An 18943-nucleotide genomic window follows, 5' to 3' on the forward strand; every position below is an offset into this window, starting at 1 on the left:
CAGGTGGCGGTGGGACTGCAAGGCCAAGTGCCCACGCCGCGGCCCCAGCAAATAGGGGTAGAGGCCCAAAGAAGTGGACCGGCCAGACGACAACCAGGCCCTTCCCAATCTGCGCCAGAACGATTGGGACAGAGGGCGCCCGTGCGGCAAAGATTAGGATCACGGGCCGAGGGGTCCTCTACCAGAGGCCCTCGCCAACACGAGAACAAACAAGCCGAGAGATCACCCACAGAGGAGGTGGGCGAGTCTCGGGAGCCGACCCCACGCCGACACGTTGATGAGTCGGCCCTACGTCGACACTTGGAGGAGCGACGCGTTGATGAGCCGGCTCTGCGTCGGCACTCGGCGGAGAAGCGACGCGCTGATGAGCGGGTCTCACACCGACACTTGAATGGACGGAACGTCGAGGAACCCGCTCCGCGTCGACACTCAGATAGACAGCACGTCGATGAACTAGCTCCACGCCGACACATGGAGGAGCGGCAGCCGGCCCCGCGTCGGCACCCTGACGAGTCGGCCCTGGTCGAGAGGCTGCAGAGAAGAATCGAGGAGTTAGCAAGAAGGGTGGAGGCACGGGAGCAGTCGCCGGAACTTGAGGCACGGATGGCAGCACCATTCTCCCCTAGCATCATGGACGTACCTTTGCCGAAGGACTTTAGGTTGCCCGCCATCAAGGAGTACACGGGGGCCACTGACCCACGTGTCCACATGACGAGGTACAAGGCTGCTATGGTAATGATCGGGGCAGGGGACGCCATCATGTGCCGAGCGTTCTTGTCCACACTGGATGGAGCGGCCCAAGACTGGTTTAACACCATCCCAGATGGGTCGATCCAAAACTTTGGGGAGTTGTCCAAGAGCTTCCTAACATACTTCTCCGGTAGCATACATCGCAAGAAACCCTTCTCTCACCTCTGTGTAGTGAAGCAAGATAGAGGCGAGAGCCTCAAAGACTTCCTGATCAAATGGAAAAAGGAAGTCAATAATGTCTACGACTTCGACTCCAAGGCGGCGATCCCGATATTTATCCATGCCTTAAGATCAGGGTATTTCCACAAGCAGTTGAACGCTCACCACCCCCGCTCTTACGAAGATCTGATGAGGACGGCTAGCCGCTATGCCGAAGCAGAGGACGTCGACAGGAAGAAGAAGGACGAAGAGGATGGTAGGAAAGATGGGAAGCCTGGGAAAGCTGGTCCGCCCGGCCAGGCACCACTCTCGAACCACCCGACCGCAGGGAAAGGCCGAGACCACGAACGGCCTCGCCTGGTCCCCTTGCGTAATTTGACTCCTCTTACCCATCCCGTCAGTGTCATTCTAAAGCAAGCTGAGGAGATGGGAATGGTAGAATTCCCCGAGGAGTGCATGAAGGTCTCCCCAAAGGCAGACCAAACAAAGTACTGCAGGTTTCATAGGCATGCCGGACACGACACGGATGAGTGTCACGTTTTGAAGAGACAAATAGAAGACCTCATCCAGCAGGGCTACTTCCGACATTTCGTCAAGCGATCCAAGCAGCAGCAACAGCCGCAACACAATCCACCAAAAAATGTCTGGAGGAATGAGGATGGCACCGAGCCGTCCACCTCAAACGCCAAAAAAAGAGACCACGACCAAATATCTGAGCAGAGTGATAGCGAGAAAGAAACCGAGGTGACGCCCAGACGACAAAAGAAGCACACCATACACTTTATCTATGGTGGACCTGCAGGGGGCGACACGCCCGCGGAAAGAAAGAAGTGGAGCCGGCAGCTATACGTGGGAGAAGTGGCGAGTCTTCCCAGAGAAAAGAAACAGAGACAGGAGGCCATCACCTTCTCTGATGATGACCTCCCAGAGGGCCCGTTACCCCATCGTGACGCCCTGGTAATTGAGATGGACGTCAATGATGTCATTATCCGCCGCATCTTAGTCGACACGGGAAGCTCAGTCAATGTGATGTATTACGATGCCTTCACCAAGTTAGGGATACTTAGGAACCAGCTCAAAGAAGTACGTACCCCACTCTCTGGATTTACGGGTGATTCAGTGGAGACGGAGGGGTCAGTGGTCTTACCAGTGGAGATAGGCACGAGCCCTAACATTCGCAAACTTGACTTGGAATTCATCGTGGTAAAACTCACTTGCGCGCACAACATCATATTGGGGAGACCAGCACTGGAGAACCTCAAGGCCATAGTGTCGGTGGAACACTTGTGTATGAAGTTCCCCACTCTGAGCGGGATAGGGGTCGTCAGAGGAGACCAGCGAGCGGCCCGAAGTTGCTACGTTAAAGCATGCAAAAAGATTGGCAGAAATGATCTATAAGTCCACACCATCTGTAAGGATGATCGATCGGGTATGGAGCTAGGAACATTTGATTAAGTATTTTCCATAATATTCTAGTAGTCGTTTGGAACTGGTGTTTGGAAATCGCGGTCCGCCCGCTTTGCATTCTGAAATCTTTTGGAAAAATATCTCGTGCTTGCGGTCCGCCCATGTTGTTTCAAAAAAATAAAAATAAAAAAATAAAAAAAAAAATAAAAAAAATTGGCTGAGGGTGCGCCTCAGCCAAGGCCGAGGCTTGGCCGAGGCACAAGCCTCGGCCACAGGCCGAGACCGCGCCTCGGCCCCGGAAAAAAAAAAAAAAAAAAAAAAAACGATCGGACGAGGCTACGCCTAGGCCGCGATCAGCCGAAGCGCACGCCTTGGCCACGATCGGTCGAGGCCTCGGCCGCGATCAGCCGAAGCGCACGCCTTGGCCACGATCGGTCGAGGCCACGCCTCGGCCACGATCGGTCGAGGCGACGCCTCGGCCACGATCGTTCGAGGCGACGCCTCGGTCACGATCGGTCGAGGCGACGCCTCGGCCACGATCGGTCGAGGCGACGCCTCGGCCACGATAGGTCGAGGCGACGCCTCGGCCACGGTCGGTCGAGGCGACGCCTCGGCCACGATAGGTCGAGGCGACGCCTCGGCCATGGTCAGCCGAGGCGCACGCCTCGGCCACGGTCGGTCGAGGCGACGCCTCGGCCACGATCGGTCGAGGCGACGCCTCGGCCACGATCGGTCGAGGCGACGCTTCGGCCACGATCGGTCGAGGCGACGCCTCGGCCACGGTCGGCCACGGTCAGCCGAGGCGCACGCCTCGGCCACGATTGGTCGAGGCGCACACCTCGGCCACGATCAGTCGAGGCGACGCCTCGGCCACGCTCGGTTGAGGCGATGCCTCGGCACGCACCTCGGCCAGCCTAAGCCGCAGCCCGTCTCGGCCAGCATAAAAAAAAAAAAAAAAATTCATGTGTGATTTGGAAAATAAAATCACATACTCGGGATCAATCGGGATTCTCCACGATATCAAGCAAATTCAGCTTTACTCCCAAGTCAACTCAAACACATCCGTTGCCTCAAGAGTAGGGGGGACTGGTGACAGGATAATAGGCCTGGCACCCGACCCGGATCACAAATGGGCATTGACTCAGCATGTGGGCATTGACTCAGCATCACATGGGAACCCAACGGGCATAACTCCAACGGTCAGGAATTCCAACAGGTGCCGTTGTTACTACCATTGAAGCCAGCATTGAAGCCCCCATTGATGAGAGAGAATTAAAGGCCAGGCTCCCACTTATGTCCCATGTTGTTACCGTTAGGACCTAGCATAAATAGAACTTCCCTCAGCTGAGCAGGACACACTGTACTTTCTATACTGAGACAAAAGCAATACAACTATTGTTACATCTATTGTTACCTTGTCACATCATTTGTTATTCTAATATTACAACCGGTAACGTTTTTACCGTCAATATACAAGGGTTATTTTAATTTCGAGGAGAACTTGTCCAAACTTGAACTTGAGTTGTGAGACTTGATGGATCATATAGTGAATGTGTTGGATGGGAGGAGGTTTGGAGAGACAAATTCAACATCTCGTCCATAAAAAAGTGATAATATTTACTACACAAATATAAATAAATAAAGTTATATTGAGGGTCGAATTGATTGGACTGGTAACTAGCTAGGTAACCACAAATTTTTAAATTTAACTCTGATCCCTACATGCAATAATTGATCAACTATGGACAATCAAGGGTACGCCTTTGCTACTAGCTACCTACAGAATGCATGCAACAACATATTAACTTCTTCAAATAAGCTGTAACATTCAAAGCCAGCTAGCCATCACAAACTAATTAACAACAAAGTTTCCAAGGTGACACAACACATTTTATATATCTTGATAGACACATTCTAGAATCAGTAGTCAATGGGAATCATTGCTAACTAGACTTAGTTATACATTTCACCATTAAAAACAAAAAAGATTCAACTCGATCAACCAATGATAAAATGGAAGGAAATTTGGCAAGAAGATGAAGACATTTGAAATTATTGAAGGGATGATAAACATGCATATATAGTCCAGCAATTTTATTAGGGTTTGTTTAATATTATCCATAAGTAACATAACTCATTAGAAACATTCACCCCTCCACTTTTAATCGGCGCTTACCCACAATCTGTCACCCAGGAACAAACCTGAGGCACTTCTGATCAGCTCTAATACATACTAAACACGTACAGGAAAAATTTACAGTGCCCACTAAGTAATAATTAATGTACAAATGAACATATATAATGGCAATTAATTAAGGTTACTATTGCGGCGGCGTCCCGGAGTAGCTGATGAGCTCCTCGCCGTCAAACAGCGCGGCGGAGTGCGGTTGCGCCGCCGGCAAACCATTGGCGGGTTGAACAGCAGTAGTTGTGTAAGTTGACAATGGAGGAGCAAATGCTAAGCTGCAATAGCTCATCATCTCGCTCCAGTCCATCATGGCTCCGCCGCTACTGCTTCCGAGTCTCCCATTGTTGTTTAACATGTTGTCGTACAAGAATTCCAGGCCGTCCATTTTCTGCGGGATGTTGGTGTTGTCGGTGTAAGGGATTTGCTCCGGGAAACAGTTCTCACCTGGCAAGCTCCGAAGTTCCGCTTCCATGTTGTATTCATTGATTGAGAATGGGGAGTTTAAGGTGGTGTCGGTTGTCGGAGCAGACGAGAGTTGATAGAGCGGCGGCGGGGGCGGCGGAACGAGCACAGGCGACGGATTTTCCATGGGGTACGCTGCGAGGTTTTTATGCTTAAGATCGTCGTCGTTGTCGTCCCTGAATTTCCCGCCAAGCTTGATTAACAGGTTTCTAATGGAGTGATGGTCGTTGAAACCGGGTTCGTTGTCGGCTGCGGGGTACCGAATCGGGTCCAGAACCGGCAGCTCCGGCCAGGGAGGAGAGTTGTTAGTGTTGCCGAGAGGAGCCATCATCATCATCATAGGGTTTTCTCTCGCGGCGGCGGCGACGGCGGCTTTTCTCATTTCGGCCTGCTTTTGCCGGGCTACGTTACCGTTACCGGCCTTGAGGCCGTGCTCTCTCCGCTGCTTGCCGAAAAGCTTCTTCTTCAACCTTGTGTTCCAGTAATTCTTTATATCGTTATCAGTTCTTCCCGGGAGCTGCGCCGCGATTATAGACCACCTGAATCCACCGCCCGCCGGAAAATCAGTTTCCGTAACAATCATATAATTTTTTTTAAAAAAAAGAAAAAAAGATGGGATTATTACCTGCTCCCAATGCTTATAAAGAGGCTGCATATGATGTTATCTTCTTCCTCTGAAAACCCTCCGTGCTTAATGTTCGGCCGGAGATAGTTCAGCCATCGGAGACGACAACTCTTCCCGCATCTCTTAAGCCCTTCACGTACACACACAAAATTATTCCAAGAAACATACAATAAAAAATAAGAAAACAAAAACCAGAAAGTTGATCAGCTCTTGACTTAGTAATCACAAAGTTACAAGTTTGATTCCCTATAAACCTTCCTGCAAGCCAGCTTCCTCGTAACTCAAAAAAGACAAAAACTAAAACGAAAAGAGTTGGATCAAGTTCTTGACGATGATTGAGTAGGTATGTACCAATTTTCTGAGGCAAAGCAATCCAATTACCACCGGTTCCATGCTCTTCAATATAAGCCTTCAACTTGGCATCTTCTTCCGGCGACCATGGCCCTTTCTTCACGTTATTTTTGTCACAGCAGGGTGCTCTACCCATTATTCTTCAATTCTTCCTTTTGCCAGCTGCCTTAGCTTATTCTCTCCTCTCTTCTTTCTTTCCTGAGATAATAAGAAGTTGCAGAGAGAGAGAGAGAGAAAGGGTAAAGGTGTTTAGGAGTGGCGCTATATGATTCAGAAAAGGAGGTATGGACAGAAGAAGATGATGAATGTAATGGCTAGTTCATAAAATATAATTGATATATGATAGGAGCGGAAGGGAGGGTTTTCTTCTTCTTGTCATATTTCTCAGCACAGAATCATTAAATATAAACATTAGTACTTTGAAATGTGTGGAAATATATGCTTGATTAATTCATTAATTTTTAATTAACCGTCCGTTGAAAAAGATTGAAACTTGATTTTCCAAGTCATTAATTGTACTATATTTAATGACTTACGTCATTAATAAATTAATAAATAAATACATATACATATATATATATATATATATATATATATATATATATATATATATATATATATATATATAACTAAAACTACTCATATATTACTTTCAAGTAGACAAGCTAAGTGTATCTCAACTGGTTAACCAATTTATCCTTATCATTAGAAAATTTACAATTATATTTTTGTAAAATCATCAAAGTTAATTTAAGAGTAAGGATTTGACATCAACTTAAGTATCACTTTACAATATATTGTAAAATTGACGTGAGATAATATTAAGTCCCGACTACTTTAGGTGGTCAAAAAATACAAAATGTCCAACTGTAAAGCTCTAGTGTCTAGCATTTTATAATGGAATAGTGAGGGAGTATACATCATATCAAACATCTGGTATTTTCAAAAAAAATAAAAAAATTGATCATCCCGTATTATGATTGCGGGATCCAATTCTATTAAAATTCAACACGTATATGTATGGAGCAAAAATATATATTTATGCTCGATTGAACGTAACCTATCACACATAATCATATAGTGCGATTTATCTCTCATCATGTGTTGTATTTAATTTGTTTTTCATGCTAGACCTTGCGGGGTGGGGGAGATTTTAAGACTTTATATTTCATGATTGAGTAATCATTTGATCATCATTAGGTCATGGGAGATTAGACTAATAATTAAAGATCCAATTCAACAAGATAGAACTTATCCATTGCACTAGAAGAAGGTTAGAGGAAAATGTTATTTGGAAGTTGTAAACACAACAAAGTCAAGATAATTTCGATCTTTTCTTCAATTCCAAAGATTTAATTTTAAAAATGAAAAGCCTTGCTAGCCAAGAAAGATTCTAGAAGAAGTAAGAAGGACATGATCGTCGTTGGTGGATAAATAAGAACATCATCATCGATCGTAAATACAAGGTAAATTTCCGTTTTGTTAGGTCACCAAATAACCTAAAGCAAATCTCAATGGCGTACAGAAAGGTTCTGGCTGGGTACCCTTTGGCTTCGTCAACTTGTCAAGTACTGCATGTGTTGACTGTTTTTCTGTTTGAATCCGTCATTCCTCAATTCAAACTAGTGGTTAAAGCTTTTGAAAATGTCTTGACAAACAACAACACATTCACTAATTATCCTCCTATATTTGGTAACTATATTTATGGAGATTAACTAATCACCCTCTAACTCCTAACATTTTCAAACCGATTTTTTTTTTTTTAAAGGTCTTAATTGCATGTTTCCTCAATTAATGATCACAAGGTTCCAAATTTGACAGGATGTTGGATTCGACCCTTCAAGAGTGTATGTGCCCAATATTTCTTTCCTAGCACCTACATACCAACCTCAACTACACAACACATTGCGCTTTCAATTGAATTCAAACTTGTGATCTACTTTGCTACGTACCAATTCTCAGCGAGCATAACAGTAAACTCTTGATCCTGAGAATCGGAGAGGGTCACAAGGTGGACTTCAATCAGTGCGCATTTACGAGTAATATCTGCAAATTAAATTTCCCTATAAATCAAAATGACTAATTATATACGCATGTTTGTACTGAGTGGGAAAGAGTTGAGACTTCTGGTACGGTTAATGTGGAAGTGGCTTGAGCTAGTCATCTTATTTACATTGCACAGGTGAAGTTAAATTAAAGTTATAAGGTTGAATTACAAAAAAAAAAAAAAAAAAAAAAAAAAAAAGTTTAATTTATATACATACACATATTCATTCATAAAAGTCAATTGTCAAAAAACAGTTTAAATTTAATCCTAATTTTTGAAAGATTGTGGAGCTATATTATGAATGTCAAACACTGTAAGAGGCTTAGAAAAAGAGAGGGTTGAAGATGCTAAGGTTGTTTCTTTGGAAGAAGCTAAAGATTATGGAGATAAAAATGAAATGAATAAGCCATATATGTCCTACAAGGATGGTCAAATTAATGAATACAGTGCACTTAACCATTGCAACATATCCAACTATCACATCATTGGCCTCATTTTATTGACCTTATATAATCCTCCTCCTCCTCATTCTTCTTCTTCTTCTTTTTCTTCCTCTTTTTTTTTTTAAAAAAAAAATATTATTTCATTCATATATATATATATATATATATATATATATATATATATATATATATATATATATATATATAGGGAGTGGATCAGGTGCAAATATATCTTCCCGTGCGGTTGTACGGTTAACACAAAAAAACACACCTTAAGAACACAAACTACGCACCTAAAATTTTAAAATTGCACACTTTTAAGTACACAAACCACTTTAAATTTGACCTAGATACAAAAATATCAAATTACCACTGCGCGTTTTTTTAATCACCATTAATCCTGGACGTTGATTTAGGCAAGATCAATGACTCATATTTAATCGCACAACCGCACTTGAGGTAACCAACCGCACGGGAACCATTTATATATATATATATATATATATATATATATATATATATATCAAATATGCCCCTAAAACAAACAAATAACACAATTGAATTTTTAATGGTAAGTTTTACTAAACCCCTCGAACAAGTAAAAAAAGTGTAAACTGAGTCAAACTTTTACCAATTCAGTTTGTAATAATAGCTTTAGCAATTTTATTTTCTTATACTCAGTTAATCTCAACTACTCAACATGTTATTAATATGCTAAAAACTATAACTAATAGTAAATGTGAAATTTTATTTTTTTTTATTCTTGCAGACTAGATGGCAAAATATCTATTAGATTCAACCCTCTAAATTTCACCCAAGACACTTATGTGAATCACATATATATAAATTATACTCCGTAAATGAATTATTTAAAAAAAAAATACATCAACAAAATTTCTAGTTGGACAATTGGTGAATGTCTTCTCCATTGGACAATCGTAATTGTTTAGAAAAACTAGGAAATAAGCATGATTATCTTACTGATTGTACAAAATATTCCGTATAATTGAGTTAAATTTGACTGTTAAAATGCGTGTATCAACACGGTAAAAACTCTGTATATGTAATATGTATATATAGCAGATTAGCAGACATGACCGACCTGAGTTGTATGTCGAATTTATTATATGCAAAGCATATAATTGCGTGACAGATGTGCTGCCTTAGCTTTCACTCTTTAATTTATTTAGAGAGCAGCGATCTGACAATCCCTCTCACCTCATTCTTTTTGCAATTTTTATTTCATTGTTTCATAACATTTTGTGCTTGTCTGATTTAATTCGTACAATTCACAAACCATATAATTAATCCAACCATACGTTTTATATGACTGTTTGTGATTTAAGTGAATATAAGATGTTTTCTTGTATGTATAGCAGTGTCTGCTAGCACATAGAAAACATTCAATCCAAAACTATAAAATAATGGACGGAATTAGAATTAAGATATTATAAAATCCCACAAATCCATATATATTTGTCGATCTTATTTCAAGAATTTAATAACTATTTTAATTTTAACTTAAACTTAAACTTTACTATGAAGTCACTGTATATGTTTTAGTGACAATGAAAATCTGTAACTATTACTTGATAATTGTAACCTTTTGGTACAAGAATCATCTTCTCTATTATTTAACAAAATTTGAGTCTAAATTTTTTTTTTTTAAGGAGAATCAAAACTCTGATCTTTCTAGTCCAACCACATAATGCTTATTGAATTGGTATCTTTCATGATAAATCAAACAATTTCCTATAGATTAACAGTGAAATGAGATCCATTTGATTGACATTTACATATATCAAATAAAGTTCAAGTGAATTGAAGAAACAAACAAAATGGGAGCACAAACGTTACGTTTTCGAGACGTGTGAGAATTGACAGGCCAGGCAAGGTTATTAAATGAGACACCAATTAAAGAACATCTAAGTAGTCATATATTGTTGCTTATTTGCTTAATTATCTATTTCTGTGGACCACTTACGTTGAAAAAACACCATCAATTTTACCAACTTAATTTTCCACACACCTAAAACACGTGCAACACCAATTTTTTTTTATTTATTTATAGAAAAATTTGAAGAAAATATCATTTTTAGTCCCTCAATTATAATACATGTATTAATTTTAGTCATTGACTATTAAAATTTTTAAATTACGTGCATGACTATTCAATTTGTATCATATTTGGTCCATGACTATTAACATTTTCAAAATAGGTGCATGACTATTCAATTTCTATCATATTTGGTCCTGCCATTAAATTTTTCGGCCAAATTTTCAACCAAGTCACTGGTAAACTGCTAATTTATTTAATTTTTATTTTAAAAATTATTTAAATAATTTTTAAATTAAAAACCTTAAAAATAACAAAAATAAAAAATAAAAGAGAGGGGTGGAGTGGCCGGCGTTCTCTTTCCACCATTCCTCTTTCGTCTCCGCCGGAGACGAAAGAGGAAGAGGGGGGGGGGGGGTGGATGGGGGGGAAAGAGAACGTCGGCCACCCCCTCTTCCTTCGTCTCCGACGGAGACAAAGGAGTAAGGTGGGTTGCGTCCAGCATTTTTTTTAAGTTTTTATTTTATTTTAAAAAATATTAAAATAATTTTTAAAATAACAATTAAATAAATTAGCCGGTCACTTGTGACTTGACCGAAAATTTGTTCGGAAAATTTAACGGCAGGACTAAATGTGATACAAATTGAATAGTTATGCACCTGATTTGAAAATGTTAATAGTCAATTCAATGACCAAATGTGATACAAATTGAATAGTCATGTACCTAATTTGAAATTTTTAATAGTCAATGACTAAAATTGATACATGTATTATAGTTGGGGGACTAAAAATGGTATTTTCTTAAAAATTTGTAACCACTACATACGTACTTTAAGGTGCACTTTAAATGAAATTTGATCCTAATCGACACATGACTATAAGAAGATAAACCAAGCTAAGTTGTCTATAGCTAACCGACTTCAACTAAGAAGGTCAAGACACATCTCATATGAGATATGCGGAGTCAAACTTGAAACGTTGAGATTATTAAGTCAACTGTCAAATCAAGAATGCTAATTTTTTTCTTTTCTAATACTATAATTGCTAGTACAAATAATTTTTTTTTATTATAAAAAAAAAAAAAGGAGGATACCCTACATATACACAATATTTGCTTCAAATGAGGTTTGAACCTTACACCTTCCACTTAGGGAAGCAACCCGATACTAATGGACTACAAACCACTTGGTCTAGTACAAATAATTTGGTTGGATCAATTAAATACCATTAATAATTAAATTATTTTAGATGAAATTGAAATTTAACTTATAGATTTAGAATTAAAAATGAATTTAAATTTACTCATAAGATCGACATACATTCAAATTTAAAATCAAAATTTTAAAGCACAAAACTTTAAAATGCAATCGAAGATGTTGGACTAACCCTTTAATTAATCAAGTTTCTGCTTAACAATTCCCTCTTAACACTTGCTAGTCTCAATTACACAACATGTGTCACTAATTGTTAAGGTCAAATACAAATTACTATGCAAACAAATTATATTTAATACTATTAATAGTATATATGTAACTTTATTTTCTTATATATACTTACATCATATTGTTATCAGCGCTTTATTTCAATAGAAGGTACTGAACTCCACCCTCCAATTCAAACCTCTGTCTAACCAAAAAAAGTTAAAAAAAAAAATTTATCTTTTTTTTTTTCATTAATTCAATAAAAATATATAATCACTTACTGATAAGTGATAATTCATATTCTCCTCCCCGGCCCCCACTCTCTTTCGTTCTCTCTATTAATCATTCTACCCATTTTTTTCCTTTGCATTTAATACGTTCCCACTCATCCTAGCTAAGTATAATAATGAATCAATTAAGTTGTATAATGACACAAAGTCAAAATCTTCAAATTCACTCAACAGATAGGTCTTATTAATTATAAGTCTTAATATAAATGGAATATAATTGTTTTCTCTATTTTGAAAGCTTTGCTCATGTTCATGTTACATTAGTTTTCTTTCAAAAGGTTGAATCCCCAACCTTAAAGGTCCTCCCCATCTCGGCCTGACAGAGCGTTAAATTGATAATTTGAAGTTTTTTTTTTAAAAAAAATCATAATCATAATTACGGTAAAACCCATGTTTTAATGTAGTATTTAACGCAATGTATATTGTATTTAATGTTTATCGTTGCCAATGGATAATTAGATATGCAAATTTTTGGTTTACCTGTGTAGACAATGTAGGCTTTAACATCAATTGTTTTGAGCAAAGACTTCTGCAACTGTGTGGATTGAATTATATATGGCGGCTATATATAGAGAGGGGTGGGGGGAGGGGCCCTTCTTGACTTATTTACCGAAATAACAAGAGACAAGTTGGATTCTTGCTAATGCTCTTCTGATTAAGTCTCTCACATAGATTTTGTAGTGCAATATATATCTTTTTTATGTAATTTGCGAGCTATTATATAGAAGTAGAGTTTACCATGCGCACATACTTAGTGGCTTGGAGAACTTGGGGTGTGGTTGAGTGAAAGAGACTCATTCATCCTTAATTAAATGTTAAGGGTTCGATCATTGGTTTGGGTATGGAGCAACCTTAACTCTTTAAGTCAGCTGTCTCATCCAATAAAGGTGCCTAAAATTTAGTGAGGGAATTAGTCATTGTGTTCCATGATGGAAATCACACACAGACACACAATTTTATCTATCCGATTATACTATAAAGTTATTAATATTTTTACTATTTTATTTTGTATTAACATTAATTGACAAGAAACTCTTAAAATATGTAAGTTTTTCTAAAGTAAATTTTCAGTCATACAAAAATATATTTAATTAAGAGCTTTCAAAAAATATATATATATTTAAGAAGTTGTTATATATTTTAGGTAATAAATATATGAGTAAAACCTATAAGAATTTTAGAACATTGTAGGGTTACAATAATTTAATATTCAAAAGAATTACCTATTTCAAGATTTTTTGTTTTTTAATTAAATATTGATACTAAAGGAATATTTTAAGCGCATTTTCAACCTAAATTTTAGAGAGAAAAACTCTAAGGTAGGAGGGATGTCATGTTGGAATGCAACCTAAGTTTAGTTAGACTCAACTCTCCAAATATCCATCTAACATAAAAATTGTCTCCCTTTTTTTTCATTAATTCAATACAAATAATCACTTACTAATATAAAGTAATTATTCGTTCTGCGGCAAGTCTGATATTACCAAATAAATAAATAAATAAATAAAAGTAAAGAGTATGCATGCTATGAACGCACCATCCAACATGAAACTTTTTTTCCCCTTTGTTTTTTGTTATATTATTAATATTAATATTAATATTATTTATTTAATATTAATATTATTATTATTATTATTATTATTATTATTATTATTATTATTATTATTATTATTATTAAAACATGGTTTTAAGGATGGGTAATAATACATATATAGATTTGAAATGACCTAAGCATGAGGCCAAAGCAAAGTGTAGTGCGTAAAAGAGAGTAATAGAAAGCTGCCACGACTACACTGATGGAAGACTTACAAAATTGGAACAACAAATTAATATTAATTCATTAATGACCACTATTTGTTTGCTTCCTTTATTTTGGTTGATGGGGACTGCAACAAGCTAAGGCCTAGAAGCAGTACCATAATGTTGATTGATGCTTACATTAAAATTAGCAGATGTGATAGGAATCTTATGGACATTTTACCCACACTTAGCCTACTAATATATATTAGTAAACTATTTGTAGATTAACTAACTTTATTACAAAATACAAACTACCCCCAAAAAAAACTGCGGACTGGTTTGGGCCTAACCTATTAGGCCCAAAAAGCAAGTGCAGCCTATTTTCAATTTTCATTTAGCAACACTAATTCAATCGTTATGCGTTAGACCCGTGTCCAGCGGCACTATTATCTCTTTTTTTTTTTTTTTTTTTTTTTTTTTTAATTTCAGACCGCTTCGTTATAGGAGTATATGTTCATAATTTTATTACTATATATTAATAACTGTACATTCATAACTCTATAACTGTACATTCATAACTCCATAATTGTACATTCATAATTTTCGAAGCTCTATGTTCACAATTTTAGAACTCTATATTCATAATTTTATCAATATATGTTCATAATTGTAAGTTCATAACGTTAGAGCTCTGTGTTCATAATTTTATAATTGCATAACTGTACATTCATAACGGCATAACTGTACATTCATAACGACATAACTGTACATTCATAATCAAAAAAAAAAAAAAAAAAAAAAAAAAAAACGTCGTTAACGGCAAAACGCGGGCGAATTTTTTTTTTTTTAAACTAAATGACGCGTTTTTTTTTAAAAACGACGTCGTTTTGGGCCCGTGTCCATAATGGGCCCAGGGCATAATTTGCCCACTAATTTCATCTGGGCTTCCAACAGCCCGTGTAATATGGTCAGCTTAAGATATACGGAGTATAATATATAAAATGTAGTATATAATATATTAACGGTAGCAGGTATATAATCGGGACAAAATTTACATTGTACGCTTTGAATCTTGGTAATTATATATATAATTTAGATTTAAAATTTAATTTTTATTGGTATTTTAAAAAGTTATCTACAATTTACTATTTATTATTAAAAAGTGCATTGTATAGTTTTAAAATTTGCACGATAAAGTTAATGAAAATTATAAAAATTTCACTGCATTTTTTAAACTGTTTTTAATTTTCTCTTAAGAGCTTGTTCTCATATGATCCTCTCCCTATTAAAAAAAAAAAAAAAACAGATATATTTGGTAGAGTTTAATTATTTTAGAGCTTATAATTTATTTTAAAGTTTAAATTATAAGCTTTGTTTGGTAAAATATGAAAAGGTTAAATAATAACTTATTTTGAAATATTATACTAATTAAAGTTAAAAACTTATAAATTTCTAACTTTAAATTAACTTGTAAATTAGTTATGCCAACATAGTGAAACATGACCATACCAGTATACCACACATGCAACACAATCTATCAATAATATAGAAGACGAAAAGCAATAAAAGATCTACAAAATGTGAATCTTTAGTTATTGTTCTCTATCCGTCAATATCTGTATATATGAATATATATATATATATATATATATATATATATATATATATATATATATATATATATATATATATATATATATATATATATATATATATTCAACTTCACTAAAAGTTGAACTTATCAGTTATACATTATCTGGCTTTCATTGAATTGGACCATGAGGTTTGTTCTCCAATCTCCATAACCCACCCCCTCTTGTCTTCAATTACACCTTTTTGTATCCCCACAAGTGTTGAGCCCAGTTTCTTGCTCACATGCTCCTCCCCCAACTTGTACTCAATCCTGTTTACATGTAACACACTATTATTTACAACATTTTCTTAAAATCTTTAATCAAAATTATTCGTACTACTCTTTAATTTACTGATATACCACAATCACTACTTCAAAGTGTGTTATGCGGACACCTAGCTACCTTGTAGTTCTAACCCGCAAAGAACTACAAAGAGTTGATCGCTGGAGCTTAGAACTTTGTAGTTGTAGTTAACAAATCAATTGTCTTACTAACTTCTGAAGTTTTGCTCGGATAATGTTATTACCCAATAAATAAATAAATAATAGTACCTTTTTCCCTTGTATGTAATGCTTCCAACTGGAGCAACACCAACTGCAGTTCCAGTACAGAACACTTCATCAGCTTCACATAATTCATCAACTTCGACCAACCGTTCTTCAACTTCGTACCCGGAATCTCGTGCGATGTCTATAATGGTCTTTCTGGTGATCCCCGGAAGGATGGTTGCACCGGCAACCGGAGTTGAAATAATGTTCCCCTGTGCCCACAAATTGATATGATGGCCAGATCGAAGAGAGAAAAGTGGAGCATTTAACAATCAGTTTAACTTTTAGTTGAAATGAAGATCGAGCAAGTATATATACCTTGACAATGAAGATGTTACATGAAGACACCTCTTCCACATATCGCTTGTGGACGGAATCCAAGTATAGTACATCAGAAAATCCTCGGGCTTTCCCCCGGGTAATTGGTTTCATAACCTATTCCACACAAAAATGTAACAACAATCTGAACCATACTAATTATATTAATGGATCAAATTTAGTCCTGCAACTATCAAATGTAAAGAGAGAGTTTAAACGAGGATCATATATACCGGAGCGTAGTTAGTTATGCTTTTGACACCGCCTGCTCCGCCGTGCACGGCGCGGTGGTACTCTTCCTCTACGTATATGTTCAAGGGTGCTGTGCCCTCCTGCATATGTCATAAATTAAAGTCAGTCATCTAGTCCGATACCTTGCAAGATTGTACAGGTACAAAAGAAACATAGGCTAACCTTAAAATAGTTTCCGACAGGGGAAACATAGACAAGGAACGTATACTGGGGTGCCGGAGCCAAACCTAAAATGGGTCCACTTCCGATCAGCATAGGCCTAATGTAAAGCGATCCTTTTCCCGGAGGAGGTATCTGCGGTGGTTCAAGGCCACAGTTTGTTAATCGGGAGATCAGACAACCTTAAAGAAACCTAGCTACAAGAGAAATCCAAGATTTACCCAACGCTTGTTCGCCAGAACGGTTTGTCGCAGAGCATCCAGAAAGTGTTCAGTTGTTAGGGACGGCATGCAGAGTCTTTCAGCACCAATCTGCATTCTGGCTGCATTTTGATCTGGGCGGAATAAGAAGATTCCTCCATTTTCTCTCCTGAATGCTTTCATGCCTTCATACAAGCCCTGTTTTGGATACCCATTCATATAGATAGAGAAAAAAGAAGAAGAATGAAAGCAGGATTCAGAAATTTAAAGAGACCTGTCCGTAATTCAACACGCCGGCGGCGGGGCTGAGTTCCAGGTTTCCAAAGCGATCGAGTTTTCCCTGTTCGAAACTGCCATCTCCGGTGGACTTTGTAACGTACATGTAATCAGTTGGAGTATGACCAAATCCCAGATTGTTCCAGTCAATATTAGCATATTCTTCAGCGCTGTCACTAGAACAAAAACAGATCAGAAACTATTGATTAAATCGAAAAGCAAAAGGCTTCAAGGTCCATCATGATTCTTGCCCACAAAAAACAAAATTCTCTAGCCTCAGTACGGCCTTGAAAGGATAATTTATTGAGAGGACTAATGCCTGGTGGCTGTCTTGATTCTTGAATATAATTACCTATAAGTAGATGGATCGCAGAGTGGTTTCAAAGAAGATGCAGCTTGAGCCGTGAAGTATCTAGTTCCCAACTGTAATAACAAAGCAACTGTCATTCATCAGACCATAAATCATGTTTTCTCTAACAATGACTCTAATCCAGATTTGATCTCAATAGGACATTTACAGTTTAACTTCAATTCGAGATTCGAGATAAGACAAACTCTTTAACATGATGTGTACAAAACTCGATTATTAGGATTTCTCCATTTTAGTCACTACATTCCTAAGACTCAGGTAAACTTTCAGATAATCTCCATAATTGCTAAATGCCAAATATATCTTTCAGTCGCTTTCTTGTTTTAGATTATTACAAAGAAATATTTGAATGGAAAAAGTAATTCCATTACGTATCACTAATGGTATCTTCCATTTTACACTTTACATATTCCAGACTCATCATCCAGTTTTTCAATTACAATAAAGTCAAACATTCATGAAATCAGGAAAAGACCAAGATTATATATGCACCAAAATGCATGCAAGAATTCTAGTGAACAAAATCAGACTACTAGCCATCCCAGCCAAGTTGATTAAACTCTTTAACTTAATAATTTCTAAATTTTAATTTTGATTACCCGTGAAAATGACCTATTGAGTTATGAATAATCTAGACGAGTTTATCTTCTTGTGGTCCTCATGTCAGGCTATGTCAAACATGGATTCATCGTAAGCTCAAGAAAAATTTTCAGAATTAAATTTCAAGAAGAACATGCAGAAAGATTACGTAAAGTTGATAGATTGACCTTGAATCGGTGATGTAAAGCCAGAGCCCGAGAAAAAGCGCCAATTCCATACATTCTTTCTCCCTTTTATACAGAACCAAAAACAGCAATGAAGGGATGCAGAATCCCAGAATTGAATTCAGAGAGTTATGGTTTTGCAGATATAGATAGATGGGGAAAATGGTATACGCTGGCAGAGAAGATAGAGGACAAGAGAAGAATGGGGATAGAGAGAGAGGGAGATGGATGGGCAGATGGATGAATTTAACACGTCAGTTTGGATGGTTTTGGGTATTTATAGCATGTGTTGATTCATTGAATAGTTGGTTGGGGTTTTCGTGGGATAGGATAATAGAGAGTGACAACTCCACGTGGAATTCAAAATTACTGTATGACCATATATTCAATAAAGAAAATTGTTGGGACCCGCACGGATAATGATATGGCTATCAGATTATGAGAATTTTTTTTTTTGTTTGGTGAAGAGATTATGAAAATATT

The 18943-nt window shown here is 37.5% G+C and overlaps 2 protein-coding genes across 4 annotated transcripts; both read right to left on the minus strand.

Moving 5' to 3' along the window:
- Positions 1-4530: 4530 nt before the first annotated feature.
- LOC109169731 lies at positions 4531-6312 on the minus strand. The gene is made up of 3 exons (XM_019318620.1): positions 5943-6312; positions 5592-5721; positions 4531-5505 (listed from the first exon to the last, which is right to left on the minus strand). Exons 1-3 carry the CDS (start codon positions 6076-6078, stop codon positions 4638-4640), a joined length of 1134 nt encoding a protein of 377 aa, XP_019174165.1. The 5' UTR covers positions 6079-6312; the 3' UTR covers positions 4531-4637.
- A 9141-nt stretch (positions 6313-15453) lies between these two features.
- On the minus strand, positions 15454-18704 carry LOC109169708 (branched-chain-amino-acid aminotransferase 2, chloroplastic-like). Of its 3 annotated transcripts, none has more exons than XM_019318586.1 (10): positions 18464-18704; positions 17679-17749; positions 17325-17502; positions 17072-17248; positions 16854-16985; positions 16673-16771; positions 16440-16556; positions 16125-16333; positions 15644-15842; positions 15454-15567 (listed from the first exon to the last, which is right to left on the minus strand). In XM_019318586.1, exons 1-9 carry the CDS (start codon positions 18515-18517, stop codon positions 15692-15694), a joined length of 1188 nt encoding a protein of 395 aa, XP_019174131.1. In that variant the 5' UTR covers positions 18518-18704; the 3' UTR covers positions 15454-15567; positions 15644-15691. The 3 variants fall into 3 exon arrangements, with proteins under 3 accessions (XP_019174131.1, XP_019174132.1, XP_019174130.1); XM_019318587.1 differs by having other exon boundaries at positions 15463-15564; positions 17325-17496; XM_019318585.1 differs by having other exon boundaries at positions 15463-15564.
- Positions 18705-18943: the final 239 nt, after the last annotated feature.

This window comes from Ipomoea nil, unplaced genomic scaffold, assembly GCF_001879475.1.
Source record: "Ipomoea nil cultivar Tokyo-kokei standard unplaced genomic scaffold, Asagao_1.1 scaffold3321, whole genome shotgun sequence".
Lineage (NCBI taxonomy): Eukaryota > Viridiplantae > Streptophyta > Magnoliopsida > Solanales > Convolvulaceae > Ipomoea > Ipomoea nil.